The following is a 16,133-nucleotide window of genomic DNA, read 5'->3' as shown; positions in this document are numbered from 1 at the left end:
CTTTTACCTCCCCCTCACTATATAGTCGCGAAAGACGTACGAGTGTACAGAGCTAGGTCCGGCGAGGGCCACCGAGGGCGCGCGCAGACACGCGGGGCCACGCCCTCCGCGGAACAGCGCGCGCTCATCGTCGTAAATTGCCTCCCGGAAAGAACGCAGCTACAACGAACGCAGCCCTTTCGACGCCCAAACTGCGCGCCAGAGATTGCGTGTGCGCGTCGGTGATACGCGCAGAGTCACAGCACCGCCAGGCGTATACACAGCACAGCGTGCGGATGCCTCCTGCTGCTGCTGCTGCTGCCCACGTTGATAGAGGGGCAGCTGCGCCCGGAGCCGAATCTCGGGCGGTGGTTTTGAGCGAGACGTCTACCGCACCAAGACTCGCTCAGTGCGCACAGTCGATACGAGATTCTCATATGCCAACCTGCATAAATCGCAGCGTCGGCAGGACCGCGCAGTAGGTGTATTACGTGTAGTCGTGCGCGGTATGAGCGTAGTCGGTCAGCCCAGACTGCGTTGCCGGCACAACTCTCGTAGCCATGCAGTGTACATGCGTATACGATCGCACATTATGGTGCAGGAGTAGTATCAGCTGTTGATCCTAAGACTACGCAACCGCTTGCCTACACAGTTTCCGCATCTTCAATGTCACAAAGGGCATGAACGTAGAGATGTACTACTCGGGACAAAAGTTTCCGGGACGCGAGTTCCAGGAAAAACGCTTATTGTAGCTCCACCTCGCTACACCCAGTCAACTGGTATTGTATGAAGGCATTGAAGGCCTAAATGCTCCTTCCTCTTTTCACAATATCAGGCGACTGGGTAGCGAGGTAGAGCTACAATAAACGTTTTTCCTGGAACTCAAGTCCCGGAAACTTTTGACCACACTAGTACGTATGAATGTCGATTGCGATGTACGTATAGATTGAACCTATGCAGCATGCGCTATAGGGGTTTCGAAAATTGCAATACATTCAAAGCATGCGCGGTGATCATCGGCCTAGCGGACGCTTTAAAACTAACGAGGGTCGAGGGGGGGGGGGGGGGGGGGCTGAAACGTGCCCTTTTTTGACTCCTGGTTACTTTTGTACCCCTCCTGAACATCTACCGTAGAAGCGACAGGCACAAAACAGTACCGCGCCACAGAGCAGTGCGTAACCACCTTGGTTGCTACGGCTACCCACTTCGTCACACGAAGAAGTGCCCTACTGCAGCTCAATACTGTTACCCACAGGCGAACTAAGAGCCCACTTTGCAACGGTCGCGCAAAAGCATTGCCATCAAAATAAAGCGAAGGCTTCATTCAAGCGTGGGCAGTTAGTTACTCGGAAAAGCTTCACCGCAGTGCAAGTTAGTAACACAGTGTAAACAACTTCCGACCAAGCTGTAAACCGATTTGCAGGGCATAAAAGCTCGCCTCCGCCGAGCCGGACGCAACCGCCGACGCCGCGAAAACAGCACATCGCTTGCATACCAGAAGCGTGTATAAGCAGAGTTGCCGGCATGCGTTGCATGCGGCCAGCAGGCCTGCGCGCCCAGTCCGCATGACGGCGCTGTTTCCCGCGCAAAAGAAAGTCTCGTTCGACGTGTCTGTGCGTGCGTACATAAAAAAAAGCGAATAAGCTACGGACAAGAAGGCATCCCCGCGGAAAACAAGAGGCCACCGTTCTGATGCCACCGTCGGAGCTCCATGCAGGGCCCATAACAGTTGTTGGCACTGTTCGCGACGGCACAGCGTCAGCGCCACAAAGGACCCCCCCCCCCCCCCCCCCCCCCCTACCCGCTTCTTCCTTTGCCCTCTTTCTATCCTGCCGCTCCTCCGGAGATGGAAGAAGCAGCAGAAGAGGAGCCCGAGCGAATCCGGTCTGAATCAAGGGGCCACCACCGAAGCGATGGACCCTACTACAGCCCCGGCGCACCGAGAACCCACATCCTCGTCCACGTCGCGACCTGATTTATGGAAAGGTCACGCGAGGTCAAGAAGTTCCGAAGAAGAATCTCCCCATCCTCGTCCCTACCCTCTCCCGCCTTCTCTTCCTTAACCAGCGCACTCCTCCTCTCCCTCCCACCCTCTCCCCCCTGCCCGCCTTTTCCCTTTGCTTTCATTCAGTGCACATACATGTATATTCCTCCAAGCGTGCCTATACACTATAGCCTGGTAACACAGCCTCGCGTGCTCGCGCACATTCGCCTATTACAGGCATCAGTACCGGACCCTATAGCGCGCAGTATCATATAGATGCCCACCCTAAATAAAGAAGAAAGAATACGTTTAGCCTGTTACTCCAGGCGGGATTGCGCAGTTTCAGTATTCAAATTCAGTCTTTCAAGCCGCGGAAAAGAAGATGCGCCGCCGCTGCACCCACCCAGCCAAGCCAAGCCAAGCCTAGACCGTCCTTTAGCCAGTCCCCCATCCCCCTCCCCACCAATACTCCGCACGCAGTCATCCCCCTCCGCCTTTCTCCTCGCCCTCTTCGCTTTTCACTCAGTCGTAATCCGCGTGAGGACACGACGTTCATTTCACGTATGCGGGAAGCGTCCGCCATTATGATGCGCGGCTATAGGCTGCCGCGGCACAAGGAAAAGACTGTCGCGTGTCTGTGTGCGTATGCAGATCGACGCCGTATCTGCGGCGCGTTCATCCTAATCCGGGCAAGCGTTATGAACGACTGCCTTTCCATGCGCCGACTCACAAAGAAGGCCGTGCTCTTTCTTGCGCCGTCGCCCCGTCTCTGAGGCTGCTACAAGGGAGGCAGTAAACAAGGTTTCTGAGCTTTCTAAGTTGCGCCGCCGCATCGTTCGGGCAGTCAAGTAAAGTAACACCGCGCTCTTTCTCTCTCTCTCTCTCTCTCCAGAGGGCTGTAGCGAAGCGGCATTCGCCGCACTTATATTATATGCTCCTCATCCACGCCGCGTTATAAAGCTCTTGGGCGGGCTTAACGCGCATTCCGCGTCGATTATATTGCGGCCGCGCGACTTCGCGCCTCGTCGAATGCCGTCGTGAATGGAATCCGTGGAAAGGTATGGCGTCATTCTGCGTCATTTGAAGGACCACTGGCTACCGGGTTTTCGCGGACTATTCTGTATCACCGCGCCTAGGATTGGATGACGCAATGGGCGAGCAATACGTAAGTAAAAAGAAAGGAAAAAAAACACGTAAATAGAATACAAAACATAATTATATGATCATTGGAAAAACTGCCAATCCTCCTCTCTTGGCAATATGAGTGAAGCGAGCATGCGGTAGGCGGAGGGATATAGAGTATAAGTTGACCCTTTGTGGACTAGTGGCAAAAGATAGCTGCAATGTTGTCAATCATTAGGTGAACCTGGAAACGAAAGTTGGCCTTTGACGGTAAACTCTGGGTGGCAGCCCCATGTTTACAAAGGCATGCAGGAAAAAAAATAACAAACCGGAAAGAAAATAAACTAGCTCAAAGTAAGTCCTTAGCCTCCGGTTCGTGTGTTCTAATCCGTTGTGACGACGAGTCAAATTTCAGACCTATACAAAAAGATAGGAACTTAAAAGGAACTCTGTGAAGTTGAATGCACCAAGCCCTCTGCAATCGCCCTTATTACACCTCCCTGAAAAGCATTTACTACTAAACGATACTACGGCTATCACTCTTATAATACAAAGCAGGACACTTTGTTTGCACCTCTTACATTGTTACAAGCGCCAGCGACACTAAGGAACAACGTATTGAACGTCTTGTCTACACACTAAACAGCTTTCTTTTAAGGACAATACAACATCACAGGTCTCCGTAGATCTTCTATTTTATTCCTTCTTCAGTCCTGAGCTTGCGACCCCAGCACCCGAGTACTGCCGTGAAAACAGCACACAGTGCAAGAATTTTGAGAGTTTCGAAAATTATAACTTCTTTCGTGTGTTTCACCGCAGGAAAAATGACATATCAACTGTTCCACAACCAGGTAAAAAAAAAAAACAAGTTCACAGAGTTTGCTTGCCAAAATATCGCAGAATCGCAGCAGCAACCATCGCCATCATGATCAGCACGTCCCTGAGATGGGGCGCGACCACCAGCTCCAGTATGAGCAAGTAGAAACTCGAGCAAGTGCGTCACAGTATACCCAACAGGATAGATAAGCGGGCGAGTTGGTGATACATAATGCAAAAAAAACAGCGCGAACAAACGGGGACTAGACGAAGAATACACAGGAACAGTATACCCGCCATGCGAGCACATCAGGGAAACGCGACCAACCCGTCCGAATCATGTTTTTTCGTTGGATCCTACGGCACCAAAGGCGAGCCCCACGTCCGTGCTATGTCGTGTACTCATGCGAGCGGCACAGAAGCAGTACTCAGCAACATTTTAACTCGATAAGACGAATGTGATTCCGGGGCTCCTGCCAGCAATATAGACGGGAGGAACTTTCCTCTGGCAGCATGTGTCGTATGGAGGGCTTTTTTGCATGGCCTCGACGGTGTCAGAACTCCGTGATAGCGTGATCACCTGTTGACCAATGATGAGAATTGAAGACTGGTGTGTGCAGTGGTTAATAAGCGTTTGCCATTTGCTGCCACGTGACACAGCTCTGCGGTAAGAGTGGAAGGAAAGAGATTGGGGGGGGGGGGGGATATACCTGTTGCCGTCATAATAATGATAATGATGATAGCGGATTTTAATGGCACAAGGGCAGCATCACCAAATAGCGCCATGGCACAATGTATTTTTGTGTGTGTGTGTAAACAAGGAAGGTTCATAGACCCATTTTCCAAGCATTTCAGCCCAAATGAGCCGATCAACGTGCCAGGGGAACGCTAGTACACATTGCATCACTGCTAGGTACCGGCGGCGCTGGGAATCGAACACCGCACCTCGCGCACAGAATCCGAATGCTCAAACCACTGCGCCACCGCTGCGATGTCGCTATCGCTATCCAGTGCACGTTAAAGAACTCCACGTGGTCGAAATTTCCGAATCCCTTCACTACGGCATCCCTCATATCCTGGGTCGCTTTATGACTTTAAACCCCCATAAACGATAAACTATGGCTGTCACTTTCTCAGCACTGAAGAAGGGTGCAAGTCGGGAAGTTTAGTTTACTTACTGTTTAATACCTTCGTGCGTACCATGCAATTTCACGGCAATCGCGGCTTAAACATTTCTCTGCACCGAAAGCTCGCTATGGCTGTTCACTCTGGCAGTGTCCAAGGCACTGCATCTATCTACTGAGCCCTTAGCGTGGAACACCTGGAAGCTCGAGCTGCAGTGCGCGCATCGTTGTAGCACGCTGAGCGTCGCGTGCGTGCAGGTGTTGCTCGCTGTGGGGGGCTCCATCCGCTATCAAAGCTGCCTGCTGCGGCCGCTTCGTTTTGCATGCTAACGACGCCGGCATGATTCTTTTTTTGTCGGGCTACTCAGCTCGAATCGCTGCGAGGCACGCACGCTGTCGCTGTGTCAGTTGCATCTTCAGTATTTTCTTATTGTTTCCCTACGGGGCGTCCGCAGGCGTCAGAAACGCGATATCTGCCGCGTTCGATAATTTGAACAGGTTACGAAATGTCGCCCGCCGAGATCCCCTGAGGGGCAGCTATAAGCTGGTGGCTCCGTGCGCGTGGACAACTCTTCGCATGCAGTGGGGAGTTCTGTACGCACCACGCAGGCTGCTATAAAGCGCTCAGTCCTTTATGTATTTTAGTTTCTTGTGTTTCCTATTCGTACCCTTGATCTTCCTCTTTCAAATTCTGGCCGCTCTGACCCCACGCCTCTGCCAGCCCTTGTCTTTGCAGTTGTTTCTTGTAGGAGGCCACGTAATGTGAGACAAAAATGGTAAAGCTGATATTTCACAGCCGTTACTGAATGTGAGGCTTAATTATTTGGAAAGGATTGGACCATGTCCCAAGGCACCACTGAAAACAGTTGGTTGCTCAGAACACAAGCAAGCGTTTCAGCGTTTCCGGTCGGCTCAAAAACAAAGGCAGAGTCCAACAACGCGAGACGCACGCTTGAGGTTTAATTAAAGCTTGCGGACGAACTCCGCTATAGCAGGTTTTAGCAGGGAATTACCACGTTATGATTCAGTCGTATGATACAGCGTCCTACGAGAAGTGGAGTTTATATAATGAGTGTATTTACAATCACCTCTCAACGCTACGAAGCCTCACAAACGCTATCAGCCGGGGTATAAAGATGCAGTGTTTCAAGAAAGGAGTTTTCCGCAGTTTTCTCCCCTTATTGTGAAGCTGATGCAGTTTAGTGTGCCCTATTCCAAGAACGCCCCGAAAGAGGAAATTCACTGCAGAACAAACAATATATTTCTATTATCAACAATGAATACCGAGAACCATTAATCGCCCTTTCATAGCTTCTCCGTTGTAAAGAATAAAAGGCCTTTCGTTCAGAACCCAGAATCCAGGCTTTGATGTGCACAATGCAAGAGGTGGTACCTTTTCGCATGTTCCTGGCATTAAAGCTTTTGCCTCTCTCAATTTCAACACAGCAGTAATATATAAGCTAGTATTTGTAAGGAATAAAGCGTTTTCATACACTGAAAACCAGACCAAGACAAAAGTGCCCTGAACTGCGACCACTTCCCTATAGTGGTCAACAGGAGTCCAACTTGACCGCTCAGCCCCTTCTTTCTCATTTATTTTTTTCCAAGCGTTAACGCTGTGCTTTGTGCCCCTGATCTCATCACACAAAGTTAACAAGATTCAGTGCGCTGCAAAAAAGCACCGTACACTTTATGACTCGCTGCACGGGACAGAAAAGAGCTACGCCTTTGTACAACACGTCTACGGTCGAATATCTGCCTTAAAAAAAAAAGTCAAATACAAAGTAGGAAGCCACGGCACACTCGACTCTTCCTTTACGCTACGCAGTTCCGGTTCATGCTTTTTTTTTTCAATCGCTTGTCTCCAGCCCCCACCTCAGCTGTCCGCGTCCTTGTCATCATGGTACAGCACGCGTGGGAGCTGCACACAACTGCAGCAGCGCTTGCAGCTGTGCAGAGAGTTCTTCAAAAAAGACGCAGGACATTCATAACTGCTGCGTTCCGCCGAAACTTTAACATGACTGAGAGGAGCTTGACAACTCTAAGTTCTACGTACTCAGTTAAATCGCGTGTTCCGTCTTTGTAATGCGTGGCTTAATCATCTCTCCGCAACGGGTACAGCGATTAAACCTAGTATAAATACATTTTGTCCCGCGTATAACGCCACTCATGAAGTACACATAATTGTATACGTGCTTCAGAATACAAACCAAAAACGCTAACTTTTTAAGACCTATGTATATAATACTCATCATAGTTCTAAAACACAACATCCAAACCGCGTCTTTGTCGAATTTTAGACTTATTTAGCTCCGACCTTTGAAGATCAACTGACGAGGAGACTACCATGTTATTAGATATAATATATTGCGTTACGTTTATCGCCCTGTGCGGGCGTGGCCCCCATGCTTTCATTGAAATGATGCCCCTGTTACTCGTTCAAATAATGTTATTCATCGCAAGTGCCTACTGTGCTTAACAAGCTGCGCCAATTTTCTCTACGTTGTGCCTTATCGTAAGTTTCTGTTTGGAGAAAAACCTTCTTTCCTCGTCCAGATGCAATAAAACTGCCTTAAAACAAAACAAATTTTCTTTGGTCGCTTGTACAACGCGCTTCGCAATCATTCCCACTCGTTAAATTAACATATAGTGCGCTGATTATGCTTAACACTTAAAGCTACCTTCGGAATCCGTTGGTTCCATCCGGCTGATAACTGGAACTATCGACACATATTAATAATAGCGCTGCCAGCATATGTTTTTGTCACAAATTTGCAGCCGTTAACTGCCCTGACAGTGCTAACTTAATCGCCTAAAGCAAGGGAAGGAGGTGCGTAGAGTGAATTAACACAAGAAAGGAAAATGACAGCATTATAGTTGGAAGAAAAGGCGCGCGCAAGAAGTACGAATGTGCACTTTGTCTTAGCGCTTAACAAGATGCTGAAGGCTATATGAGTTCCACAACACCATCACTGGGCATCTCCCTAAGAAAAGAAAGAAAAAACGTTCTAGCCATACCATTCATTTGAAAATAGGATACAGTCATGAGGGAAAAACATTTTGCGCAGTATTGGGAACTTTCTCGTTATTTTGCACTAAATCTGGGAATGATTGTTGGATATTATACGCTAAGGGCAAAACTAATCGACGGATGAAAAAAAAAACACTTCTCGCTCATAATGATGGAGTAATTATTATTAAAATAATGCTCAAAATTTGTTCCCTGTCCCACTGCTCACAACTGTACTTGCAGACACTAGATGACGCAATCTGGGACAAACACAAGCGCTGCTCGAACATGCTACAGTCCGACCACGGGAAGATTAGCCCAAACATTACATACAAATAAGCCTGCACGTGCACATTCGCGAACAAAAAGCAGGCCAGCGTCAGCAAGTCAGTAACGAAAGACAGAAAAGTCATCTACGCCAAGTCCTCGTAAAGAACCTGTCCCGTTTAAGTGACACTCATCGTGAACCAGACATGCTATACGAGCGCGTACACACTTTGCAACTCCTATAATAGAGTTCGCACGTAGCACAGCGCGTACTCAGCCCGAAGCGCCTGCTGCATGCAAAGAGTCAAGAAGTGACTCGCAATACACAGAACACGCCGCAGACGACGACCCGGGCCACAGACGTTCTTGCGAACCTGGTGTGTCTTCAAAGCTGCGGGCGCATCGCCCTGATTTAGGAGCTCAGCGACGCGAGAATGTGCAACGAGAGAGACAGAAAGGAAAGATGAAGAGAGAGAGAGAGAGAGAGACAGAAACAGCGAGTTGGCGTCTGTGCTTGACTTCAGGGAGAACAAAACAGGGTGCTCCATATACGGTTGGGAGAGGGGGGGGTCTTTGTCAAGCGGTTTGACTCTAGGGCGGTAAAATAAGCTAACGCTGTCCCCGCCAAGCACAAGCGAGTGGAACGACATTTTGGTTAATTGAAAACAAGAAGCACCTTGTATACTGCGCACTTCCTATAGCTCCTGTCTCTCTCCAAAGCATGGCTCTTTAGCTTAATGGCACCTCTTTTAAGCACTTCTGAACTTATGCAACTCTTAACTGAAGTGAATAACGGACTCCAGAGACTGCTGTCCGAATGCAAGGTGACATCATGCTTAGATATACTGCGCATTTATTTGGTTTGACGCCGCCCGCAAGCTTCCTTGATGGCCGAGTTCTGTGTTTCGGCTGCGCGGCGGAACGTTATGCGGTAGTATCTGTGCTTTATGACGTGTTGCTTTTTTTTTTTTCGATAAAGCATAATAGGGCGCAACAGCGCTGCATAAAGTGCAAAAACCATCGCATAACGTTTCGACGCACACCCAAAAGCCAGTTTCCAGCCTTCAATCCCTCCTCCACTGCTGCGTTAAAAAAGGCCCATTTATTGCCTGCTTCGGTTACAAAAGATATCCGCATGTGCGAAAGCGGCTAAAATCGCGCGTTTTTCGTTAACGTCTGTTTTCAAACGAAACAACGAGAGCGTGTGACATTGCAGAGTAACTGGGCATTTGTTATATTCGTGACGCGATACTGTCCACGCCTCACGGGAAATTTATGCGCGCGTTTCTAAAGGGAACGCCTCCTAGTTCCGCCTTCCGCCACCAGGGGCTCCGGATTCCTTCTACTGGCGCCATCGCTCGTGTTATTAAGGGGAGAAACGCAGACTTTAGAGTGTATTTTGCAAATCATCGTACTACATGTGTAAAAAACAAATTCCGTTCCCGCACGTCTCAACTTCCTTAACGTTCGCACTTTATTGGTTGAAGGATCGCGTATTGTTTCTGCGGCTGTTGTGATTGGTGAGCGCGTCGGCGCCAGCCAATGGAACCGTACCGAGCATACGCATGCACCGTATTGTGAATCCAACTGCAGTGTATGGTCTCTGGCTTCATAAGTACGACAATTGTAGGCTGTATTGTGGTTCCAACTCAATATAAGGCTTATAAAAACTATATTGCACACCCAAGCTGTTGCAAGCGTTTCATGGTTTCAAAAGCACTTTCCAAACAGAAATACTTGAGCGCCCAATGTAGGCATCTGTAATGAGCAGTCTCGGTTTTATTTTCATGACGTAAAACAGAGCTAATTTTCCTTTCTTGACATACTGGTCTATGACATACTTTCTTGACATACTGGTTACGTGTTGCTCATATGGTTAGTTTCTTCTCATTAAAAATCGTATTTTTTTTTTGCGAGAGCTCAGTAAGCTAGACTTGGACGCACGCATCATATTTCAGACTGCATGAATGCTTCCGCAAAAGAATAACATCTCTCAAGTACTTCGATGCCTCGACATGGCTCTGTTAGAGCATTAACAGCTCACTTTTTCTCCTATACGACTGCAAATTTCTTCCACCGGCGCACACGGGCTCAGAGAAAGAAGCAATAACGGGCATCGAACGAGCAACACTTCCGTTGCTGAGACTGTCTGCGGCCGTGTTTGCACAAAAAACGCGCATAGCGCAGAAAACTTATCCAGGTACCGCGAACGCTCAGACACAAGGCCCAAGCATACATGCGCTCCTTATATTTCCACATGTGGAGCTATTTTCATTTTTAACGTCCGTGTATGGTCAATTTAAAACCTCCTCGAATATAATCATTCGCTTACATGATATTGTATATGTATACAACCCTGCCATATACATGCTGCCATTTGCCCAGGGTACGCAACTCACTTTAGTCGCATCAGACCTCAACTCAAGGTTCACTTCCGTCGAGCCTCATTATCGATCGATATTGGCGCTGCTTAGTGCTGAAAACGCAGCCAATAACAGCCGCCGGACCGCCGCAGTTATCTCAGCGTTCCGTGCGCGAAAAACCCGTTTTCTTCAGGGTAGTAGAGCGATTTATAAGAGCCCGACAGTGACGAGGCGTCACGGGCGATATACATAAAGATATATAAGGGGGGGGGGGGGGGGGGGGGGGGGGAAGAAATCACCACGGGCTCGTTTCGCCATCGCGCAATTCGAGCCAGCGAAACTTCACATGTCAAAGCCCACTGATTACAGTCCCGCTCCTCCTCGCTTCTGCTCCGATAACACGATCGGGCAAGCCACGTGAACTCTTCGGCGGCGTCGCCATTCGTATTCCGAGCCGCACGCGGCAGTATGTTTTTTTTTTTTTCGTTTTCAATTTTTTTCTTCACCGAAACACGCACACAGGGAAAGAAGAGACGGGCTCTGCTAACTTGGGGAAATATCTGAAATACTCCCACGGCTCGAGAGAGCGAGAAATTCGAGAGAAAGTGATACACTTGAAAAATGTAGGGGACCGGGTACGGCCGTAACGCGTGAGGGTCGCCGCCGAAAGAGATTATGCAACTCGAACGACTTTTATTACCCGTGATAGGTGAGTGCCTCGAAGCCTGCACTGCCTCTTGAGGACTGCCAGCTATCCTTCTTACCTGCGCTTCTTTTTAAATTTTTTTTTCGCTAAAACAAGTCCCGCCTCTTCGTATAGGTCTGCACGCATGGTTTCATGCTTCTCTACACTTTCTATAATAACATGACGCCGACAAATTTGTCCCGAATCACGGTGACGTCATCTTAGAGTTCGATTAATCCTCCGTGATCTCGAGCGCGTCTAGACGACTTAAGCCCTTACTACACTTTGTTTTGGTACTCCCTATACAAGCGCCATAAATTAGCGAGGCAAGTATCGCAAGAGCACCAGGGATGGAGAGGAGAGGAAGCGCAACTGGCCATATCGAATGATCGCAGAAAATGTCGAACAAGAAGACGCCAACGACAACGCAGAGCACGAACGAAACAGAAGCACATATATCGTTGCAAAGGAAGCGAACATACTTTTTACTGCGGATTCTAGAAATGCACCCGCTCGTACACAAGGCAGCTCGACTTGCACTGCTCACATTATGTGCATCGCAAGCGGCCTATTATGAACTTCCGTAATAACGCCGCTGCTCTTCCACTACCGACGAGTCACAAATCATTCATAATTTATGTTCGCAGCATAACAATATCCGGTGCAATTCTGGATAGATACTAGTCGCCCATTATGCGGCGTAAACTGAGCATGCCCGTTTGGAGAAGCGCACCCCACCGTGATAAACTTATAGCCGATTTAGAAGCGTATGAAAGAAAGACAAACACTGCTATTTAATCAGGCATCGTGAAAAGAAAACTGAGAAGTCATTGTTTTATTAAAAGAAGCATAGTGACAATTTTGATTGAATCGCTTATTTGTATTCACTCGCGCTTTCCTGTATGGACGAGGGAGACGCAGGCCTTTTTTTTATCTACTGGCTTCCGCTTAGCCCAACCACAACGATGAGGGGGAAACGGCTGTCACGGGACCGATCACCACATCTATACAAATACACACGTAGGGAACCCGCACGAACAAAGCTTGAAAAACGCGGCCCTAACTGCCAACTCCTATGGCCGATGGGGGCGCCCAAGCGTCCCAATCGCTATACGTCACAGTTCGAGAACCAGTGTGTGCACGCGGTGTGGCCTGCACGCATTATCACACATCGAGTGGCACGGCTCAACTCATGGGGCGCCCATCGCTACTGGCTGCGTCGACGACAGGAAGTCAAAAGAGGGCCGATGGTCTCGTAAACCGTTCGCAAATTTGCAAACGGCCCCATAAGCCATCTCCTTCGAACACTGAACTACCCATCATGGCCACCACGCATACAGAGAGACGGGTTTAAGAGCGGCTTTGGTGGTGACCCCTGACGACGCCTTGCTTGCAGCAAGCGGTGAGCTACTCCCGTCTGTCGAAGCCGGCGGCAGTTTTCGATTGAAGGGCCCTCTTTGGCAGACCTTCACAATAGTCGCCCACCCTCCTCTTCCTCCAGTCCATGGCCCCCTCGAGGTTATACCCCCCCCCCCCTCCTCCCCTCTGACTTCCCCGCTTAGGGGTCCCGCCTCTGCTGCGCTTCTGGTACAGCAGTTCCTGTGTGGCCCGGACGTCCACCGCACTGATGGTGCTTCCCCCCCTCCGACGCACAAAGTGGCGGCGGTCTTTCGGAGAGACCGCCACTTTTCACAGTCCCGCGGTGTGGCACCATTCAGGAGAGAGACCGCCTCTCGGTCGGGCGTGTATATGTGTTTGCGAACGGCGGCGTTGAACCGCTCGCTGGAAAGGTCATGATGAAGATGGGGGACTCTTCTTCGGGAGTTAACAAAGCCGGCTGTACTCAACGGGCGTTCACAAGCATGTGCAAACAGCGGCGCGAGAGGGCGTGACGTACTCGTTAGTGTTCACATCACTGCCTTTCTTTGTACAGCAGCGACAGAAGTGGGCCGCAGACCACACATGTGAATGAGAGGATGCGTTTGGTCGCTACAGGACGGTACGCAGCTTGAGTTAGGGAAGGTTCCGAATTAAGGTCGCCCCTGTGTAAGTTACAAGCTCCCACTTGCCCTCTAAGGTACTCTATTTGCGGACGCCCGTAAGACGCTTTTTATCCATGGTTAGGTACGTATATCAGTACATATTCACAATCTGAGCTTTTAGACTCCAGTTGGGCTGCTGCTTCTTCTATTCCACATACTCTCCTGTTCCATTAAAGTCTTTCCTCCTCCTCTTGTTCTACATGGTACCGCACGTAACCCTAACCAAACTCTTTTTAATGGTTACTGAAGAGTACTTATTCATCTAAAGAACTAAATCGGTTCCGATGGTTCCAACAGTGCATGTGCTCACAGCGATTCAAGAGGAACTCTACGAGACACCAATGCGACTTGCCTGTTAAAACAACATGCGACTACACTTTCAGTAACTTTCGAATAGGGTTAAAAAACACAATTAAACGTCTGTATTAACTTCGAAAACGGGAAACGGCAAGAAAAGAATAAAAAAGTAAGCGAGTTGAATAACCTGATTTTTACGCACTGCTCTCAACACCCGACGTCAATGGCGAACGAAACAGCTGCGAGAAATAACAAAACGCCACGCTTTATGGGTGTCCTGAAGTCGAAACGTGCAGAGATTGAAATCACAGTATACGTGGAAATCTTCGACATATTTATACGTTAACCGGAGCTTGTGAAAGTGGTGAACGGACTGATAAACAAAACAGCCTCACACGTCACATGCGACTGAACGTACAGCAATAAGCCGCGCTTAAAACGACATCGGCCACGCGCTATTCATACGACGATTGAAAGACGTCGCTTTGCTATTGACGCGATGTTCCTAGACGAATAGCTCGTGTAATGAGAAGCAACGACTGGACGTCTTCTTTGCGCAGCGTAAGCAAACGTGTGGAGCGCACCAACCTGCGATGGCCATCCACGGGTAGAACGCATTGGTGGGCGCTTGCGCTACGGCAGCGGCGGCAGCGGTGGTGCTCTGGCAGCAGGAGGTCCAGGCGTCCGAGACCCTGGGCGCTGCGGCCGTCGCGTCGAAGGGCCGCATAGGGTCGGTGGCGCGAGACAGTGAGGTGGAGGGCCACGAAGCGGCCATGTCCTTGACGGCGCTGCCGAAGCCATTCTGGTCCTTGACCAGGCACTCGGTCTTGAAGGCTCCGCCGGCGTCGCTCGGGTAAAGCTTGCAGGCAGCGGCGGCTGCGGCCGCGGCTGCCGATCCGGCGTCGTACGAGGCGGGTGCTGCGGCGCCGGCAGCAGCGGCGGCGGCGGCGTCGTGCGAAGACGCGGCGCGGGCCGCGACCGCGGCGGCGGCGGCGGCCGCAGCGGCCGTGGACTGCGGGTACGGCGGCACGAGCAGGCCCTGCGGGAACCGGTAGGCCTGTTCCGCCGCGCTGCCCCCCTGGCCGTTGTAGAAGCCGCTCTGCTCGAAGTACGAGTTCATCATCTGGCAGCCGCCCTCGCTGCGTCTTCCGACATGGGGGGAAATTGGGCAATTTGTCTTTTTTTACGCTCCTCGTCAAGGTGTTGGATTAAAATCGCCCATGGCCGGGCGCTCGCCGAGACTCCAGCTTTGCGCCCCCGGAAGGTTGGCCGCCGTGGCCAATCAGGGCGCCCCCACGCCCCTCGGCCGCCTCCTCGCCCTCGCGCACCCGCCGCTGCGGGCGCCTCCCCGCGGCAACGCGGCGCAACTCGCCGCCACCTGAGTGACAACGGCGTGGCCCCCACCCGCTCCCTTTGGCGGGCTTCCACGCGGCGCCCGACGCCGGCTGCTGCTGCGTGCGAGTTTGCCGCCGCCGTGGTTTTGCTTCTCTTTTCTTCCACTGCCGTGCACGCGCAACTGGCTCTCTCTCCGCGCGGCTTCTTCGCCGCAGAAGCCGGTGCGTGCGCGTCGACCTTGAAGCCGTGCTGCTGCTGCCTTCTTCGCGCCGCTTTGCGCGGTGATTTACTACTGCTCGCTTCGCCGGCCTCTGATCAGTCACTGGTGGGCTTCATTTCGATGCCTCTTCCCAGCCCGGCTAAACGTCTCGGCGGCGAATTAAAAGTGGCCGCCGCGAAGCTGGGTGCACTGCACTCTTGGTCGTGTTGTTCCCGGGACGCTCCGGTATCGTATGTGTTGTAGGAAATCACGATACGTCTAATATTACAAGGACCCCATATTTTACTCCCCTGTGATGGTAATGGAATAAAGAGTGAGCTTCTGGGCGGCTCAGTTGGAAAGTTCGGGATGGTAAGTACATCTCCGAGGGTCGAGCACAAATACGATTAAACATTCGCTTCAGAATGCAGGATTCATTTCCTCACGGTGATTTTTTTGCAGGAGCGCCTGAAATCCTGTTTGGGAGCAGGCTAAGTATGTTTAGTTTAGGAGGAATTACGCGCTTTACTGAAGGACTGTACGAAGCTGCGGGCAGATGCAGCGTAACAGCCGAAGCAGCTCCCTGTACGTCGAAATAATAATGCCCCCCCCCCCCCCCCCCTACAATAATGCCTGTTTCTTCCGGGTGCTGTAGATATCTGAATAAATTATAAATAAATAAATTAAGAAAAGAGTACTGTAAAATCTTTCTTCAGCTGTGTCAAATCGAAGCAAGAATAAAACGAAGTCATTGGCAAATGTACGTTAAGAATGCCTAATAATATAGACCTTTGAGTCTGATTACGTTATTTAACAAACCTAATTATACAGCCATTATTGGACTTCTTGCAGTAATTTGGCTTCATAAACATATAGCGAAACACACCCATCCACATTTTCGCTTCTCTAT

The 16,133-nt window shown here is 50.3% G+C and overlaps 1 protein-coding gene across 2 annotated transcripts in view; it reads right to left on the bottom strand.

The window, feature by feature from the left end:
• Window positions 1-14,961, bottom strand: part of LOC144093833 (homeotic protein ultrabithorax-like) — a 115,943-nt gene extending 100,982 nt beyond the window's left edge. For both annotated transcript variants that reach the window (XM_077627550.1, XM_077627551.1), the window contains exon 1: window positions 14,278-14,961. In XM_077627550.1, the coding sequence (XP_077483676.1) occupies window positions 14,278-14,812 (535 nt within the window). In that variant the 5' untranslated portion in view covers window positions 14,813-14,961. The remainder of the gene's footprint in view (window positions 1-14,277) is intronic.
• Window positions 14,962-16,133: the final 1,172 nt, after the last annotated feature.

This window comes from Amblyomma americanum, chromosome 6 (assembly GCF_052857255.1).
Source record: "Amblyomma americanum isolate KBUSLIRL-KWMA chromosome 6, ASM5285725v1, whole genome shotgun sequence".
Lineage (NCBI taxonomy): Eukaryota > Metazoa > Arthropoda > Arachnida > Ixodida > Ixodidae > Amblyomma > Amblyomma americanum.
This window is presented reverse-complemented; position numbering and strand designations above follow the sequence as displayed.